The 19917-nt window shown below is 39.2% G+C and overlaps 2 protein-coding genes across 2 annotated transcripts; both read right to left on the bottom strand.

Annotated features, from left to right (window-relative positions):
* Window positions 1-1106: 1106 nt before the first annotated feature.
* LOC115592013 (protein ENL-like) lies at window positions 1107-6993 on the bottom strand. Its single transcript, XM_030434473.1, has 6 exons — window positions 6692-6993; window positions 4980-5160; window positions 3964-4046; window positions 3523-3654; window positions 3199-3297; window positions 1107-2103 (listed from the first exon to the last, which is right to left on the bottom strand). Exons 1-6 carry the CDS (start codon window positions 6698-6700, stop codon window positions 2044-2046), a joined length of 564 nt encoding a protein of 187 aa, XP_030290333.1. The 5' UTR covers window positions 6701-6993; the 3' UTR covers window positions 1107-2043.
* A 3542-nt stretch (window positions 6994-10535) lies between these two features.
* acer1 (alkaline ceramidase 1) lies at window positions 10536-18794 on the bottom strand. The gene is made up of 7 exons (XM_030432368.1): window positions 18738-18794; window positions 16412-16524; window positions 16129-16243; window positions 14804-14942; window positions 13948-14085; window positions 13721-13858; window positions 10536-13250 (listed from the first exon to the last, which is right to left on the bottom strand). Exons 1-7 carry the CDS (start codon window positions 18742-18744, stop codon window positions 13073-13075), a joined length of 828 nt encoding a protein of 275 aa, XP_030288228.1. The 5' UTR covers window positions 18745-18794; the 3' UTR covers window positions 10536-13072.
* Window positions 18795-19917: the final 1123 nt, after the last annotated feature.

Raw genomic sequence — 19917 nt, forward strand, 5'->3', positions numbered from 1 at the left:
AACCAAAAGAAATCAGCATAAATGGAGGATGTTTTAATTAATTGACTAATTTTAATAATTCAACAAACTCAGAAGTATGTATTTAATCCAAAGCTAAATAAACAAGCGTTCTCAGAGGAAAATAAGGGAAATTGTGTTGTCCTTCAAGATCAGTTTAGCTATAGTTTAAGTTTAGTTTGTTTAGGCATTAAAAAAAAAATCAGTCAATGAAGTTCTTCACCAAAATGACAAAGTGCACCTTCTAACATCTCTTTATCCATTTGTACTTCATTATGTAAATTAAATAGCTGTCAAAGTGTGTCATGGGGTTAACTTTTCTCCATCAGAGTGCATGGATCGACTACACACGCCTTGCATCCACGGGGTATGAATTTACACTGAGCCATCTATACATCTATAGCCATCTTGTAGATTTATATACTTATAACAGCATAATAAACTCAGTAAAAAGCAGTGATGGAAAATAATTAAGAAAATTACTCAAGTTTTCTACTTAAATACAATTTTGAGGTACTTTACTGATGATAATCCACTAATAAATTGACAGGTGTCATTAATGCTTCAGTTGATGGCAGCATGAAAATTACATTGCATCACAATTAATTTTGAGAACACATCAAAAGGACTTCAAGTGCATAATTGAGATGCTTTTCCAAAGTTGGGAGTGTCTGAATTAAAGTATTTTGACTTCTTAACACCACAGGTCGTTACACAGATCTTACTCAGCCTCTGTCTCAAATGTCTAGTTCAAATGTTTAATCTGGTAAGAAAGCGTTGCGTCCTCTGATTGAAGACTTCTCTTTCACACAGAGTGAGGGAGCGAGGGCCCGTTGCAGTCAAATCTCTGTGGTGCTCAGACTTTGATGTGAGATTATCGGGCCTCAGCTATGGGACAGAAGGTCAGCACTCTCTCACTGGCTTGGTGCCTCCTTTTCTTGCCGCTCAAACTGATCCAGTCTGCCTCTCAGTCAAGTCTGAGTAAAAGAAGTCCCACCTGGCTGTCAGACACAAGGGTGTCCCACTTGTATTGAGGCATCAACCTTTAAATCCTCCTTTTCAATTTGTAGGATGAGGGAGAAACACAAATTGAAGCAATGTTGCACAGGTTTCACACATGTAAAATAACTTTATTATAATCGATAGGAAATGTTAATTCAAATGATCAACAAGTAAAGAAAACCGAATAAGAATCAGTAGATGTTACAGTTCATATTTTCTAACGATTAAAAAAAATATATACACAACAGGTGTCCACATTTGGAGGATCACAAAACATTTTTTTCTTTAAATCCATTCAATATGGACAAAAACATCTCTTTGAATAAATGGGTAATGGTAGGATGGCTGAAGTCACCTCACTCCTCATGAGCACACAACTTACAATCGTGCATTTTAACATAATCGAGGTGGAAGCAATCTGACATTTGGTTTTTCTCAAAAAAATCGCAAGACACATGAACATTTTCCAGCTGCTGCAAATAAAGTAAAATGGCGGTGAGAAATCCTCTAACCCTAACTCCATTGTGACAGCCAATTACATAAGACTTTAAAATTATAACAAAAAAATTGCAGCTTCAATGTGTTGTCTTTGGTTTTAGCTGGATCTTTATTTCTATTTAGCTTCCGGAAAATTGTTCTTGGCACTGCGTGTAAGATGGAGAGCAATGAAAACCTGGAGTCAAAATAAGCTTACACTTACTTTGCATATAAAGCTGATTCTGAAGTAAATCTAGAGACGATGACAGGTTACAATAAAATAAACATAATACACACCTGACACCACTGTGTCCTTTACTAGGGTTGCAAGCATGTGGTTACCACAATTTTAATTAATCTCTGGAGGAGGATCTCAGATAGGAGTTCACTGTCGAACATTTAAGTGCAGACATGGCTTTAAGATTGTTGTTGCTTATGATAAATGTAAATTATTGTAGCCTGACCTAAAGGTGCATTTTATTGACTAAAACAACAACTTGTGCCACTTTCACCTCCGTTAATCGTCCTCTTTGTAGGTAGCCTTGTTGTAAGTCTTTTCAGGGCCGTTCACTTGGCTCCTCCCTTGTCAGATTGTCTGCTGCTACCACTTCCTTCTTTGCTGGATTCCTAAAGAGAGAACAAATTTGGATGCGCAACACCACCGTCATTATCTAGACACAATCATCTCCTCCCCAAATGTGCTGTTGTGAAATTATTTACTGCTTTTTGCTCAGGGAGAACGCAAGACAAAATAACACAAACGACTCTAAGAAACTAATTCATCAAACTAAATCTTTCTCTGTGTAATAAAAACAGGAGAATATTATACACAATAAAAAAGGCAGTCCAAACAATACAATTGAAAAAAATAATTAGTCACTGCTTTTCTTTTCAGCCGCCAATTTCGACTGACAAACTGAGGCAATATATATAAGAAAATTTAAGCAGGTGCTTAAAGCAAAACCAGGTATAGACACTGGAAATAAAACCCCCGTTGCTGTAGGTGTTGACTTCGGACAGCAGGGGGTGTAGTTTCACCCTCTCGGAGAGTGCTTGCTGAGAGGTTGGGTGGTGTCATTAAATACAGGAAGTACATCTGACATCGACAGTGAGAATATTTATGAATAACATATTTAGCCATTACATTGGATGTATTTAGCCATAGGGACACATTTGATTCCCTCTGTAAAATAAAGTAGTTTCCAAGTCTGATCACACCGTTTTGTGATTTAAGAAGGCAGTGTTGTTCCCTATGGAGGGGCCAATGCTGTGATTGTGTTGTACCTGTGCCTTATGAGGGATAGCACTGGATTTCTTTATTTGCTTTGAACGATACTAGTTTCTTTTTATAAACTGGCAAACAGTTCCTTGGGTGGTACAAAGCTTTATATTTTAACTTGGATAACATAAATAATTAAGGGCTATATTGGGATGACAAGGAAAAAAAACAACAAAAAAAGCATTTGAACTGGTGTTTACAATTCATCAAAGCAAGTCAAACAGATATTTTTCAGAAGCTTGTATCAGTACCTTGTTAAGATTGGTGATTTGATTTTAAGAAATGCATTGCCAAATTTGCAAAATCAAAAAAAAAAAAAAAAAAACAACAACAAAAAAACACCAAACAAATGTATTGGAATGATCAATAAAAGGCTTGACTGCTACTTAGATGTTCTACATGCAAGGATCGTAACAAGAGGCTGTGCTGGCATGCTGACCAACCTCTGACACATGACAGGTCTTGATCTTCTTTGTTGGGCGCACTGGGGAGTCTTGACAGGACCGTGATGAAGCCTCAGCCCCCTCTGGAAACACCTTTACCTAAAATGGAGCGACAACAGTTACGCATCATCTGTGTATAGGTTACAGTCTTTTTAAAGCCACAGTACTTTAGACACGCACTGTAAATACTGAAATATTTGCCTGGGCTTATAATTACCTTAACTAAAGACAGAACTAGATACATTATATACAGTACACTTCATTACATGGTCACTCACTACAACTATTTACTATTCAGTCAGCCAGTGTCTCCGGCAGCCTCACCCCTCCAGCTTTGATCAGCTTTCTCTTGAAGTCTTTGTTGGGGTTGTTGAAGGTAAGCGTCTCACAACGCAGGTGGTCGCCCCCTGGCTCAAGGTTTAGGTTGTACTTAAAACACAACTTTTTTGGCTTTTCCTGAAAGAAAACAATAGAAAGTGTTCCATCAAGCTAATCTGCTTTTTACCGTCTTGTGTGACAGAAAGTAGCTCGTGTTTGTCTTTCTGCATCATAAAAGACGTACAGTTGAATGAATAACCCATCGATAAAACAGAGAGACATAGTCTTTTCATCTCAAACATTACAGCTGTAGTGAGCGGGACAACTGAAGCTGAAGGAGAAGGCATGAAGACAACCTTGAGAAATTTCATAAACACAAATGTCTTTTGTTTGTTTGTCTTTAGTGCATTTTTTTATTTTCTTGACAGATTTGTCCATCTCCTTCACCTTGTTCTTGAGGAAAACTTCGATATGCATGAGGAAGCCAACGGAGCCCGACTCCACTACTTCGTATGGAGGCTCCTTGAATACTGAACAGACACAGATGACATGATAGAAATACTGGTAATAGTTACAGTGACATTAAACTGATAATATTTTTAGTGCTGACAAAATAATGAGTTTCAGGTGATCAAGAGACAAAGGCAGAGAATAAATCCAGTCAATTTTCTTATCTTTTTCTTTCCCTTTATAAGGGAGGGAGATTGCAGACACAGCAACATCTCCTGACCAATTTCTAGGGGGAAACCCTGCATCAGTGTGTTATGTCTTTTATGCAGTTTTAGGCAGTTCAAATAGCCTTAAGCTAAGTAGCCTTAAGCTATTTCAACTGCCATTTTGTATGAATGTGCTATATAAATATATGATTCTTACATCCAGTCGGGTCCCAAAGGCTTAGACTACTTTAAAAATCTATGCTTACATAAACTTTGAAATAACCACAGTTTTATGACAGGTAAAATGAAGAAGATACATTTAAGATCCAGCAGTATTTCTAGGTCAGCAACAGTGGTTTCACTACCTTGATTCCTCTGTATTAAAATGTTAGGTTTCCTTGAATTGTAAGCCTTTCAATTAAGCCAGAAAGACAAACTAGATTTGATTTAATCTCGTTCACTTGAAGCCAGTGTTCACCCATTACAAATATGTCTTTGCCTGGAGTTATCAGCAGGTCATTGCTCACTTAGTAACATTGTGACTGGGGAAACATGGCATTAGAACTAAGTGGTCATGTCAAGTCAAATTGGCAATCTAAGCAAAGAGGGGCTTTCATACCAAGATATTCTGGAATTTATGCTCATTTTTGAGGATTCAACTTTTCACACACAAATAAAAACATTTTTTCAAAACAAATGCAAAAAATAAGTATTTTGACTAGTGATCTCAGACTTTTGCCCCAACTGTATTTGTAAAGCGAAAGGTTGTGGTCATGTGCATGTTCGGATTTGATTGCTCTGTCATACCTCTCTTGGGTTTGGGGTAGCTCTCATGCAGGTGGAAGACAACTTTCTCTACCATGTGCTGAATTTCATCAGTCTGTTGCCCTCGGACAAAAACAGTCCAGTCATGGGTGAAGTCCTCTGATGTTTCCTTCTCTCTTAGCTGGGCATTGTGGCCCAACTCAAGATTCACCTGAACTTTACACTACAAGGGACGGAAACAAGAGAGTTAAACACTGTACGTTAAAGGCCAGAGAAAGAACACGAGGCAAATCACATGTAAATACTACCCTTAAACAAGGACAAGGGTTATGATCTCTAACTAGTGTCAAAACACCAAAAGTCAGACCTTGATATGCAGTTGAAAGAGCACAAAAGTTAAGTTAAGATGGCCTTTGGTGACAGACTGTAGGCTCCACATTAATTTTCCCAATTTACTATATATCTAATAGACGTTTTGAATAGAGACATGTCAGCTAGTTTTGTTGGAAAGGCATCAATCATAGGAAGCCAGAGGGGAGTCCCAAACAGCCTATATACACATATCCACAGAAAATTGATTTCCTTTTCTGGTATTCAAACTGTCCACACGTTCAAACGTTCTATAACTCACTGACTCTAAAAATACACATAAATAAAGGCTTTACAGAATGGCTGCAACAAGGCATTAAACCGCATGTTGTCATTCATGGTAAACTCACTAAATCATGTAATCAATCCACTTTTACTAATAAACAACTAATAAATTAGGCCACCCTAGTGACATCTACTAAAAGATTGATATGAAATCTGGAGATAAGGGGCTTAACCAAGTCATTTCCTCATAGTTCTTCAGGAAATAGATCAAAGAAGTAAAGTAATGTCCGCAGTGTGATTTTTATAAAAAAAACAAAACAAAACAGACCTTCGTCACACAGCAACACCAGTGATGTGACTGCAGGGTATGATTACTTCTGTTATATCTTGTATAATATTTATTTGGAATTTCTATATTTTTAATGTATTTGATTGTTTTGTATGCATTATCGCATTGGCATCATAATATGGTACTTTCCTTCTATACATTACTGGAAACAAAAACAAATTGATGGCCCAACAGGCAGTTAATGTTCAAATAACCTATTGTTTTATTATACAATATTAAAAGAACTTAAGTCTAATGTGTTTTTGAGGTGTAATGTTTCTGTGAAGGTTAAGAATAAATAAATGGATGCTTCCATAGAATTGCCCTTTATTTATTTGTGGCGGACCCTGCCACATTTGTAGCTTCAAACAGTGTTCTGGGGGACCTTTATTTTCATCTGAGGAAGGCTTAATTCTTCAGTAATGGAAATAAAAATATCCGTGAGTCTGTATTATTGGCCCATCGATATTGTAAGTTTTACCTTTCGGAGTTTTTTAATTTCTTTCACAAAACTACATAGTGCACCTTTGAGGGAAGGGGTGTATAAGCAGTAGGACTACTGATTCTGTGATCCTAGCTTCACTATTTATAAACATTTCAACATTTGATGAGTGTCAGAATATACTTTCCATTCGATTTTTGACAAAATAACCTCAACTTCTGACGTTTAGTGAAGAGGAAATACATTAACTGTAGCTGGGTATCGTTAGAATGATAGCTAGCTAACGGTAAATAACAGCTAGCATGGTTCCAGAGACAAACTATCACCAGTTTTGACCATCTTCCTCTGTGAATCGTTCAGATATAATAAAGACACATAAAACCACAGTACCTGGTCCATGGTGTGTGTCGGCCCAGCCCCTGTCTTCAGTCTGCAGTACCGTGAGACGTGTGCACAGATGCTGCCGCACACACAAGTTTGGCCAACAGTTAACGGTAACAGACCGAAAGTTACCGTTACCACACAGGAAGTGTCTCTGTCTTATCCCCAGGTCAGTTTTCACATAGTGTCTCCATTTTCCGAGACAACTGTCTACACATTGTATCTATTTGTGCGATGTGAAGCTGTTGTTGTGAGGATCATGATTTCGCTAACATTTCCCAGGAAGTTTTTCTCACAAACTCATCCAATCAGGGAGCCGGAAATTTTAGGCGCTCACGAAAGGAGCCAATCAGAACTCTCAGAAGGCGTGACAGTCCCGAGTGAATACGTTCCAACCATAGACGGTTCCAACCGCTAGCTCTGTTCTAACTGTACAGCCACGTGATGCCACATGATGCTAGCTTAAAGGTGCATTATGTAGTTTTAATCAGAAGAGAAAGATCTTCACCGACTGATGTTTTTGTGTCTGAACAAACTTAGTCAACAAACTCTTTGTTTTCACGACTGACTAAACTGAATAAACAAACTGACCTTAAAGTACAATAGTTTAATACTGTTGTGCTTTGTTTATTTGTGGCAGACTCTGCCACCTTTCTATCTTAAGACAGTGACAGGGACCTTTTTTTCATTTGAAGGATTTGTTTGAAGGGTGCCAAATTTGATTGATTGATTGATTGATATTAAAGTGAAACTGTCGCCAAAAAGCAACCGAGGTTTTATTGGTGATTGAATATGAGTCAAACCTTCGTGTAAATGCATAATTACGAAGAAAGAGGCACTTTTAAGATTTACGGTAGTTTCGTTTTTGGCAAGCTAATTTTCAATGGCGTGCAGGGGCATTACCATTACTCTCCTGCCTGTTAGGTCGCACTCAGGGATTGACACTTTTTGTCTGCCATGCCGACGGCGCGCAGCAGATCAAGCTCCAACGGTGAGTAGTTTAAAACCCCTCTTTTTAGTAAACTCTGCGTACACAAACAATGTTCTCAATGCTCGTGTTCTAGAGACCCTGGTGATACTACGAGCAAAGTTTCATGTTGTGTGGAGCCTTCTTAGTGTTTTAAAAATAGCAGTTTTGATGCTAGCGTGCCAGTGCCCCTGCACTCCATTGGAAATTAGCTTGCCCGAAAATGAAACTATGATAAATCTTAAAAGTGCCTTTTTCGTCACAATTATGCTTTTACACGAAGGTTTGACTCATATTCAATCACAAATAAGGCCTTGGTTGCTTTTTGGCGAGGGTTTCACTTTAAATAAAAGTCACCAGGATGAGTACATCTTATTTGTTCATTACATTAAACATTTTTAATGTTTTAACAACATTAAAACCCGTGACAGGTGAAGTGCTTAACAGTAGCCCCATTCACACAGAGAAGCCGCATTAACACTGCAGCGGCCGCTCGGCAATTCTCCGCCATTGGTCACTCACACAGAGCGAAGCATCTCCGTCTTAAAGACGAACCGCTGTGTAATTCACACAGAAAGCAGGCGCTGCGGCTCCTAAAGAGGCGTGACAGTACATGTCATGATGATGACGTCTGTGTGTTTTCAAGGTGTTTCCCCGGTGTCCACCCTGTCAATCTAAGCCCGCAAATAGTTTATAATCATATGGATGCTGTTATAATGTGTTGTGATTGAGATCCTGACCCACCAAACACCCTGGAAAGTGACAAAGTTACTTTTTCGCGCTAAATTACATAATTACATAATCGCCATCCGTAAACAGGACGCTGTCTGACTCTGTCATTGGCGGGGACGGAGGCTGTTTTTCTGGGGGAAAGTTAACTAAAGTTTTGGTCTGGAGGGCTGACTGTCGCAGAAAAATTTTTTCATCACAAGCACTTTGTGAGTTTAAGTTTTTTGCCAGTTGCAGACGCAGTTTTTCGATCAGAAATGTCAGGAAGAGCTGGGAGGACAGGCAGGAGGACAGACGCTTTTTCACGTATATCTGTGGTATTTTTTCCTCATGAAAGTTGCCAAAGACAGTTACAGTTACTACGGTCATATAACATTGCTTTGTGCGACATTTCTCTTTATTAAGTTGAGTGAGGGACCTGTGCAGTCATTCACACTGGTTTGGTTCGCCAATACTGTGCCTCTGATACTACCTCCAGAGGCGTATCAGCGCCAGAGCGAAATTTCATCCCTCGCCACCTCTGAGAGATTCACACAGAGGCAGAGAATTGGCGCAGGATCTCCGCATCCAAACGGCAGTGTGAATGGGGCTACTGATCATCTCTTTAAAATGCAATATTCTCCTGGTTAACCTTGTTTCTGAAGCCACTTGACACACACCACCCAACCGAACACCAATATAGACAACATAAACAACCTCACAACTTACAGTGCCTCCCTAGTATAAAGCCAAACTGCAAAAACTGTTCAGGAATGACCCAATGTGACAAGAGCCCAAGGTGTTGATCAGATCCCCAAATTCCCCAGATCCCAATCTGACAATCATCTGTGGGATGTGCAAGAACAAGTCCGATCCATGGAGCCCTAACAGCCCATCCATCAGAACCTGAAGTATCCACTGCCAATTGCCCAATACCGGACACCACATGGGAACCCACAGAGCCCACTCTTTTGTGTGTCAGAGCTATTTTGGTGACACAAGGGGAACAAATTCCCAATCTATGTTTTTTTTTATTTTTTATGAACAGACACTGTTGAAGTTTCAAATAAGTGTAATAATATTTGAAACTCCTATTCATTCTCTTTAGTCACTGCTTACAAACCACAAAAATCCTGTAAAGCAGGATCTTGACTGTAAGTATACTTAAGTTAAACGCATGCAAAATAGTTCCACCTATACATGACAGCAGCCTGCATGCAAAGCTTATGCTATTGTATACCTAAAGTGCAGGGCAATAAGGATAAAATCCCCTAACATGGTGTAATTTCTTTCATTTATTTATGTATCATTTTCTCTGTGAGGGATAATTTCCAATATTACACACAAATGTCACAGTTTGTTTTACTTTACAGAGTTAATTTAGAGCTGGTGTTCCTTGGTAGGTCACAATTGAAACAAATATAGTGACATAACAGCACCTAACAAACAGGATACTTATTGCAAAATGACACACAGCAGCACATCACATTATGGAGTATGTAATCCTACACACACATCAATATATGTTTTGGGATGACAGTGGTGCACAAATCATAAAGCAGACCTTCTCAGTGATTTGGAACGGCCTAAATGTGAAGACAAAGTTAACACTGTATGTATTATATGGCAAAATCTAAAAATGGTCATATTCCTGTCATCTCATTATTAGCTATATCATCATAAGGCCCAATCCCATGTCCTAATCAAAAATGTTTAACACATAAATGAAACAGCTATTTTACCATCAATTTCATAAAACAGTGTAGTACAGTTTAAGTTGAATCACATACGCCACTAACTCTTACTCAGCCTCTGTCTTAAATGTCAAATTAAAATGTTTAATCTGGATAGAAAGCGTTGCGTCCCTTGATTGAAGACTTCTATTTCATACAGTGTGAGCGAGCGAGGGCCCGTTGCAGTCAAGTCTCTGTGGTGCTCAGACTTTGATGTGAGATTATCGGGTTTAGCTATAGGACAGAAGGTCAGCGCTCTCTCACTGGCTTGGTGCCTCCTTTTCTTCTCCTGCCGCTCAAACTGATCCAGTCTGGCTCTCAGTCAAGACTAAGGAAGAAATAACCCACCTGGCTGTCGGACACGAGGGTGTCCCACTTATATTGAGGCATCAACCTTTAAATTCCCTTTTCTAAATATGTAGAGAGACGGAGAAACACAAAATGATGCATTGTCACACATAACAGAACTTTATTGTTTTTTAAAAGCTTGTCAAACTCATTTTCTTCAAAAAGAGCATAAATCCATGCTAATCATCATCGTCTTCAATGACAACAAAAAATATAGTTGTCTGCTAAGTTGCAAGGCTTCAAATAAAACCCACACAAACATTTTCATAAATAATAGGCATGACACAAATCTGTATCTGCGGATGAATGAATATCAAGCACTTGTCGAGTAGAGATGACCAAAGTCATGAATGTCCTCACAAAACTTAAAAAACATTATCATCTCTACAGCCATGTTGCTAGCATGGCTAATAATTATCTGGTGACTCCTCACATTCTACTTGTGCTTCCCAGAGGGGCTCCCGACCCTGAGAGTGAGAAGTCAGATCTAGACACACAGACCAACAGACCAGCCCAGGATGTAATGTTAGCAGTTAATGTTTCTGCAAACCAAAGATATGTACAAGGTTGACATTTGTACCAAAAAATGAAAACAGGATGAGAGAGAGGGGAAATGACATACAGCAAAGGGCCACAGGTCAAACTCAAACACTGGGCTGCTGCGGTGAGGCCTCTGCACTACCAACTGAGCTACAGGGTCGACCCAAACCCTGGTTGATTTTCACAGGAAGTCAGGCGATCTCCATACGTCATCGCTAACATTTATTCTGGCATTGGGGTTGAACAGACCACGATCTGGCTGTCACCAGTTAACAACCATAGAGTAAATGTCTAAAAGCACTCTATCTCGTCATCCACAGGAGGCCACTATTGAACAGCGAAGTGCAGAGAATGCCTGTGTGATTTTCTTTTTGTAAAATATCTATTGTTGGATCTTTTTGTATCCTTCAGGAAAGATCATGTGAATGGAGGCACAATTGTACCTGAATATTCGCAAAACACCACCAAAATCAAGAGTTTTTTCAACAAAGGGGCTTTTAACAGTCCAGTGATGAATCAGTTTCACAAAAGAAAACAGATTTGCATGTGATTGTTTTGGTCAGAAATACAAACGCACTTAAGAGTCATATTTCAGAGGTCCTGTACGAGACAAGCTCAGTTATTCCTGTGCAAAGACCTGAGAATGATCTGATAATGACACTGAAAGAACAGAAATGTCTACATTGAAATAATATAATAAACTACAGCACTTTTAATTCTAACGTGCCACTACGCAAATCACCATACATTCATTTTGCTAATTGTCATTCTAAATCAAACAAAACTCAGTTCAGGTTACAAAGCTCAAACTAACCCTGAGGGCAGGGTGTATGTCTGTCAAACTACCACATGTTGAGGCCATTTAAAACTCAATGTAAACACATTTCACTATGGTGCTCCACTCAAAGAGACCGTTGCACTGAAAACTGACAGTAGTTTCATAGCATAAAAATGGTTTTGTTGTAAGAGAACATCTCAAAATATTCCACCATGTTCAGAATCAAACGTGCATTCATGTCTTGAAAATAAGATCACAGCAGTTGCTTCACAAAAAAACACACATGTAGAAAACAATTAAACACACACACAATTACACCCTTTTCTCTCAGTCATTCATTTTGTCTATATACGCTATATGGATACACATCTCCTCAGTAGTTAAAGTTCAGTCTACTCTAAACATCAGCGGACCTCCAACTCTGTTTCCAACCATATTTGGATGAATATTATTGTTTTTTAAAAGATAGAAAATAAAGGCCATATATTCAAATTAAAATAATGTTACCCAATGTGCTGTTATTTTTAACGGTATTAAAAACATGGATCTCAAGAAAAAAAATATATAATTCAATTTGATTATGTAAGCAATGGTTCTATTGAAATATACCTATAATTGAAGTTCGATAAATAGAAGATACGTATTTTTTTGGTTTCTAGACTGTTTTAGCACTTTGTCTACAATCATACTTTTTGGTGTAAAACATGGAAGGATCATGAGACCAAAAGCGTCATAAAAACTGGTGTGGGTAGAAACTCAAAATCTAATATAATAAATACTTTTAATTTCTGACGTAATCAAGAATAACTTGACCCTTAAGGGCCTCCTAACCCAGTCTAGGCCCATGGCCTGTGTATAAGGCCCATTTCGTAATCCGTCCATGGTGTCAACAATCCCTTACCAGGATAAGAAAACTATTCTGACTAAGGTCCCGTTTATATGACAAAAGTTTAAAGTTTTTCCTTTGGGTTTTAAAAAAGTTGCCATCCCTTTCGTGTATGGCTACTAGGCCGTAAACATAATACACATGAGCAAAGTGGGGTTATGTCTTCACAGCTTTTGCAGGAAGAGTGTATTGCCTGTTTACAGGCTGGTTATTAAAAGATTATGCTCAGGAACCTGGTTTCAAAAGTTGTTGTGTGACTGAACATCCAAAAGCACCACAAGTTTCCGTTTTATGCAAAAAAAACGTTGTTGTGTAAACAGCCCATTTGTGTTTGAAGCATGTAAATCACTTTTGGAGTGGTAGTCATTGTGTGGTGTAGCTGTACTAACGGAGTGTAATTACAGAAATGTTTAAAATGACTTTCACTGTGTTAGCAGCGTTTCTGTGTTTTGGGAGTGCCCTTCAGCACAATGTGAGGTAATCCAACAGCCCATTTATCACATGGCCAGTACTGCAGTCCAGGCAGTGAGTACGGTATCTCATGGTTGGCATCCAGGTAAGCTATGAGGGTGCTGCCGTAGGCCACAGCTATCACAATCAGAATGTGCCTGCAAGATACAGATAATGCAGATCAATACACATGAGCATGTCCTTGAATTACATGTCAAATGCATTATGGCCACACTTTTCCCAGTCAAGGAGTAGCTAAGTCCTTGGACCACGTGAGAATTGTAGGAAGGTGTTTGAGATGAATGATGGATGAACGAAATTCATAATTTTGACATCTGAGACCAGGTTCACCTCCTGAGCCCTCTGTGTGGTTATGTCAGGCAAAGGTTCTAGCTTTGATCACATGTTAATACAGCAAACAAATCCTTCTGTTGTGCTTCAAGTCAATGTTGACCAGATTAAACCTCAAACATGATTTAATCCCTAACTGTAACAAAGTGCTGGGACTTTAAGCTTCCACAGATATTGTGTTAAAACGTGTCATGTTGATTAAAACTGTAATTCAAGAGGCATTATGTCTCTTACAGTACTTAGGGAAAGGAAAGGACACTAGTATGCTAGGACTTACCAGATTCCATGCAGGTAGCAGAAGTTCAGCCTCTGCCAGAAGCTGCAGCCAAAGCGGTCACTAATCCAGCAGGTGATGGCGAGCACCCACAGAGCCACCGACACCTTAGCCAGTCGCAGAACCTTCTGGTCAGTGCAGCTGAGACAGGACGAGGACTGGTTATCACAACAAATCAAAACTGCACCTAGTGACCTACAGATGCCTGAAGAACACCGGAAATTTCATACCCTCTCATCTCGACAGCCAGAACGTAAAGCAGATGGAGGCCGAAGCAGTTTAGAGCGTAGGCATTGGCTGTGGGTTTGACAAACGATGATACTGTGGTGATGACGGTAACCACCAGGATGAGGCTTGAAAAATGGGACCTGTGGATGAACAGAGAAAGACAAAACAGGCGATCAGGCACGCTGCATCGTTTGTGGTCATTTTTGCAGGTTCAGCTGATATTTGTTCGTCATTATTTGATACATTGCTTCTGTTAAAAATAAAGATTCCTGCTATGAAGGGAAAAAGAGGCAAAATGTAATTGGATTTCACTCGCGCATGCTCAGTATGAAAAACACCCCGACATTTAAATGAACCTTGTGACTTTCTAAAAAGGGATTCCAGTCTAAAGGACCCTTTACATCCTGGGCTCGTTCAGTATTTCATCCACGATAAGGAGGACCAACCCATTACTGATATTAATGAGGGTGAAGTCATTGAGTCACACGTCAGGTGCTTTATCAAAATACAATTAATGTGTTCCCCACCTCGTGGTTAAATATTTACACAGGCAGGGCGGAGTTCTAGTCTTTCACAATAGCGAGAGCCTCTTTCTGTCACATTCCGGTGAAGACAGCAGCACCACATTGTGTCCATGTGACATGAACGACTCCGGTTGGGGCTGTCAGACAGGCTCAGGACAGGTTAGGTTTCAGGGTGCCATTCCTCAGAAACACGCTGCCTTTGTTTTGTTTTTTTCATTGAAGGATTATTGAGCTGCGTGTGAGTCCTTAGTGACACATGGAGATGAATTACTTAATAACGACAGAAACAAAGGCTGTGCATTAACTCGACTTGATTGCTGTGAGATTGCTTTACCTGTCTTTTATGAAAGAAGGGAAGAGCCTGCGGGGGAACCAGAGAGCGTATCCCACTGCCAGCACCCACAGGATGGACAGCTCATCCAACATCTGGCCAACGAAACTGAGCGTCATGTGGAAGTATGCTGAAAAGAGCCCTGCAAGAAGAGAGAGCTGTCTTTTTTAATGTGAAACAATTCATGTTTTGATTATACTATTAGTCTTCTAGTCTAAACAGATACTACTGAGACACTGGAGAAAAAAAAGCACATAGCCTCTTATGCAACGGAGCAGAACAACGGCATATTTGGCCGCTTATCTGATGGTGACAAACTCTCTACATGTTTACATGGGGCCCTTTCACTGGTTGGCTACAAATTACATAAAGGCAAATCTAATAACTTAATAACTTAACTTAATAAGGATTCCTGTGTGAAAGTGTGACTGTGCGTTATTTAAAAAAAAGGATTAAGCTATTTTCAAGTTTGTCCTGAAGAGTACTCGAAAGAACTTTTTTTTCTGTTGAATCTCCTGCCAATTTGAGTGTAAAATGACAATTTTGACTGTTTCAAATTGTTCAAACTTCAATAAAATGTGCGTTCAAAATCTTCAGGGGTTGAGAGACGATTAACTGTAAAGGAAAGAAGCAAATCTAACCTTTTTTTCCTGTACATTGCTGAATGTCTTTCCTTTTTAAGATGTTTTTGGGAAGCATTTTCACCTTGACTGGACAGTATGTCATTGAAATGTGCCGTTATGTGGCGTGCCCTGCAACCATCTGAGTTCTCTTTCCTTTTCAATTCTATTCACATTCAGTAGGGATAATTCATCTCAGCTCAAACTGGTTACACATGGTTGATGTTTGCAGTTGTTGACAAGGAGTTTTCAATTCATTGTTTTCTTGATAATGAAGATTTCTTAGTAGAAAGATTCCAGACATCTTCATATATCTTGTTTTATCCAAATAGCAGTCCAAAGGCTTCAGATTACAACCACTGAGGAGTAGGAGAACAAGAACATTTTCACTTTTGCGAATCTAGAACAAATTATTTTTTGTATTTTGAGTTTGATGTTGATCAAATTGCAGTGAACCTTTTTTAAAAAGTACATTTGGTCCTTTTTTGATGTCCAAAATTTTGTGGTCTGTCTCATCGGACCACACACTGATCCGACGTTCTGCTCAGGTCAAATCATAACTGAACCAACGACTCACAATAACAATGATTCATGTTGAGAAAGGTGACAGTTTTTGCAACGCTCAAGATCTGATTTTGCATCTAAAATGGTGAGACACTTAAATCTAACCATCACATTTATGAATGTAGAGAAAAGCGAGGGACTGACCAACAAACATCATCAGGATCCAGACCAAGTGAATTGCCAGGTTCCTCTCTTTGGCGTAAGGGTGCAGGAGGTAAAGCATGACGGGAGATATGATGAAGAAAAAAAAGCTGCTCATCTGCAGAGAAAATATCAGTCAACAAAACAATCAATGAATCAGCCAATCAAACCTTGCATTTGTCTTTGAGATGTGACATTTATTTTTTATACAAAAACAAAAACAAAACAAGCCCTTACTCTGCTTGTTTCCTGAATCAAATAACGACATAAATGCAGCAGAACTCACGGTGTTGAAGTACTCCACCACATGTTCAGAGTGTCTGTAGTTGTCTTCACACCAGTCGATTTCTGAACTCTCATATGAGAAAGCTCCAGCCAACTTTTCATTGGAGTAAACACCTGTCAGACACAACAGAGAGGGAAAAGTCACATCAAGAGCACACCTGCAGCTTTACTGTCTTCTCTATCAGCGGCGCCCCCAGCAGATAAAATACTGGTTGTGTATATGCAGGAGGCTGAGCAGAGCATTTGTATAGATGGTTTATGCAAACTGGTTTCCCCTCCCTGCTGAGTTGTATTTAAATTTGTAATCAAATTGTGGCTTTGCACCCTTTCTCAGATAGTTATGTAAACGTATGTGTGCATGCAACACTTTGGCATCATTTGTTTTAATCCAGCATTTGATTAAAGAACAACCTCCATGAACTAAAACGTATGACAGTGTGAAACAACAAGTGATAAACTGATTGTTTGTTTAAGAGGAACTTTCATCAAGTTTTGGGACTTTACGTTGAAACTGCAGGATCTAAAAAGACACAGAGGGCAAGATGTTCTGATCTTTAGTTACTAGTATGTGTCAACCTCCAAATCCCCTGGAGACCTATTTCCCATAATGCAACTCTTGCCCAAATATGACGTACCTTACTTCAAAAGCTCCCTCCAAGGACACAGACGACACGACAATACTGTATTCATACAAATAACAGTACTCGAGTAATAATCTTACAGTATCTGATATTTAATGTTATAATGTAAATTAAACATATATTTACATGAATTTATAAACTGTATACTATTGGTCGACTGATCATTTGCCTAGGTGATTATAGGATCCAATAATAATCATTTTTCTGATTATCAGAATCAGTGTGTTTGTTATTCAATAAAATGATGTGTTGCTTTTGCTGTGATGCAGCATCCTTTCTCTGTTAGTGGTCCGCAGCAAAATCTGATTTCATTAGTAATAATAGTCAATCAACACTGAATAATCTGAACTAGTTTTCTTAAGTTATCAATTAACTGAAGTCGCAGAGAATGGAAATGCCAAAGCAAATTACCTCCAAACTGGTCATAACTACAGTACTTGAGTAAATTGTGCCATGATTGGGACTTTCGGTATGGCTGTTTGTGTTCTTTGTGTTTTCAGAGTTGGTCTGCAGAGGCTGGACATCGCCTCCCTGATGGCCGGGAACTGCCTTCTCACATTTGATCATCAGCACCAGCTCAAGTACTCTGGTCTTCTCTCTACTCGCTGCCAGATCTATCTTGTCTCCCTGATGTGTCACACGGCCTCTCAGAAAGCGCTACTACTTGTGATTCTAGTCTCTTGTGTCATTGTGTTTGCTATCTCGCTAACCTTGTTTCTCCTTAACCTCTCCAGTGATCGATCTACTTTCAAGTTCCAGCTCCATTGCCACTCAGCCTCCAGCACCTCTGCTACCTGCCTACACTCCGATGTGGATCTGCTGTGTTACACGCTCCAGAGCCTCCAGCAAAGCTTCTGCCAAAGCCACTGTGAGTCTCCGCCACTACACCCGCTGAGCCACCTGCTGTACCACCTGCCGGAGCCCGAGCCTGAGCTATTTTCACTAACCTCTACCACAGCATTTAAGACAGATTCCTTTAACCTTCTCCCTGTCTTGGTGTCCGCTTTTGGATCCCACAACCAGCCTAGTACGAACCATCACAAATTCTAATTAAGTCACATTCCATCACTGGTTATTCAAAACTTTGAAACAAAGATATTTTGGGATTTTTCCTGTAAATGTATATTGGTTCTAAAATTGTCCAAAAATCCAATCTCCTGGATTACGAATAATTGGTATCGGTATCAGCCATGAAAAAAACACATCGGTCAACCCCTAGTATCTACATACATGTAAGAATATATGTAATGTGTAGGCTACTTTTACTAGTACTTTTAAATTTTATATCAGAGACTTTTACTAAAGTACTATTCATATGTTGGTAACTTTCGTTATTACCAAAGTAATTTTTCAACATGATATCATGACATGACAGTGGATGATATACAGTTGAAGTGACTACTGGGTTGTGATTATGCCAAAGTCAAACCATTATTATCATTATTTTCTATTATTATTATTATAGGATTACTGTGTTGATACATGACATACTGTATGTGTAACTACTGATCAGCACATGTGCACTCTCAGTCACTGTCAGGACGAACAACAGGAATATTCTAGTGACTTCATGCTGAAGGTGTGACAATTCCACAACTTTTCATAAGGGCCATGTAAGTCTGATCAACTCTATAAAATAACTAGATGAAAATGTTACTATGGTCCAAGTATGATGATGGTTCTTACCTCCCATGTTGCTGCTGTTCCAGCCTCCAGTCCGTCAGTGCCGCTCTGCTCCAGGTGAGACGACAACAGGTGGATTTTTTTCGGGGCGGAGCAGAGAAAAGCTCCCGATCCTGTTGCACGAGACTGTTACGTCACTGGTGAGCACGCTGAACGGGTTCACGTCTCCAGGCAAAGTCACCAAGGAAACAATGGACTCATTTTTTCTGATGGCTAATACTAACAAACGCGAATACCAGTCCCACACACAGTCTGTTGGAGTGTTTTGTGTATTATAGCATCTTTTTATTTGAATATCACGAACAGATATTCAGATAACATGGCGGCAGAGACAGGTGCTACAGGTGGATGCTGAACTGATCTGCTGTAATCTCAGGTGTCCTCTAGAGAGCAGGATCAGCGATCCGTCTGCCTCACATCTGGCTCACATCTGCCTCCGCTGCGTCAGGCCAACACCGACGAATCAAGTTTCAAAATAAATGCACACAGCAGAAGGGCAGGAAAACTAAGTGCTGGTTTGTGTAAGGTGTTAATTCAATTCAATTAAAAAAAACACACGTGTCATAGATGCGGTGGTATCTTAACAAGATATCTTGTTAAAATATTACTTTCACTATCTGTAAGTGACTAATCAAAAGTGGTTCTCTGAGGAAACACTGATATGAGGCCAACAGGCTGGGTCCGCCACATATAAACAAAGTAAAACAGAATGGAACTGTGTTGTATTTTAGGGTCAATTTGTTTATTCAGTCTATTCACTCTTGAGTTTGTTTAGGCATGAAACATCAGTCATGAAGCTCTTTCACTTTTGATTGAAATGTTTTCCTCAAAACTGTACACTTTGTAGAGCACCTTTAAAGTGTCTGATATAACAACTGCTTCAGTAGCAAAAGTACAAGTATATTATACGTATACTTACTTTTATATCAGTCAATGTTTTTAATGCGAATGCCATTCAAATTAATTTAAAAATGCACTGCTTTCGTTTGCCAAGAAAATAAATTAATTTCAAAGTGCTTTACTGTGACTGATGCAGCATGCAACCTGCAAAGTAACTAGTAACTAAAGTAGTCAAATAATGAATGTAGTGGAGTGTAAGTACAATATTTGTCTTCAAAATGTAACAACAATGAAAAGTAAAGTAGCAGAAAAGGGAAATAGGCTATAATACAGTACAGTACTT

The sequence above is a fragment of the Sparus aurata genome, chromosome 11 (assembly GCF_900880675.1).
Source record: "Sparus aurata chromosome 11, fSpaAur1.1, whole genome shotgun sequence".
Taxonomy (NCBI): domain Eukaryota; kingdom Metazoa; phylum Chordata; class Actinopteri; order Spariformes; family Sparidae; genus Sparus; species Sparus aurata.

What these genes read in the sequence shown, in the direction of transcription:
- LOC115592013 (XM_030434473.1), bottom strand. An exon ending in AAGTTTTCCTCAAGAACAAG is followed by an intron (nt 3,655 to 3,963) that starts GTGAAGGAGATG and finishes GTTTTCTTTCAG; the next exon opens with GAAAAGCCAAAAAAGTTGTG. An exon ending in AGCTGATCAAAGCTGGAGGG is followed by an intron (nt 3,298 to 3,522) that starts GTGAGGCTGCCG and finishes GCTCCATTTTAG; the next exon opens with GTAAAGGTGTTTCCAGAGGG.
- acer1 (XM_030432368.1), bottom strand. An exon ending in GATCCTGATGATGTTTGTTG is followed by an intron (nt 14,943 to 16,128) that starts GTCAGTCCCTCG and finishes CTCTTCTTGCAG; the next exon opens with GGCTCTTTTCAGCATACTTC. An exon ending in CCTTCTTTCATAAAAGACAG is followed by an intron (nt 14,086 to 14,803) that starts GTAAAGCAATCT and finishes GTTCATCCACAG; the next exon opens with GTCCCATTTTTCAAGCCTCA.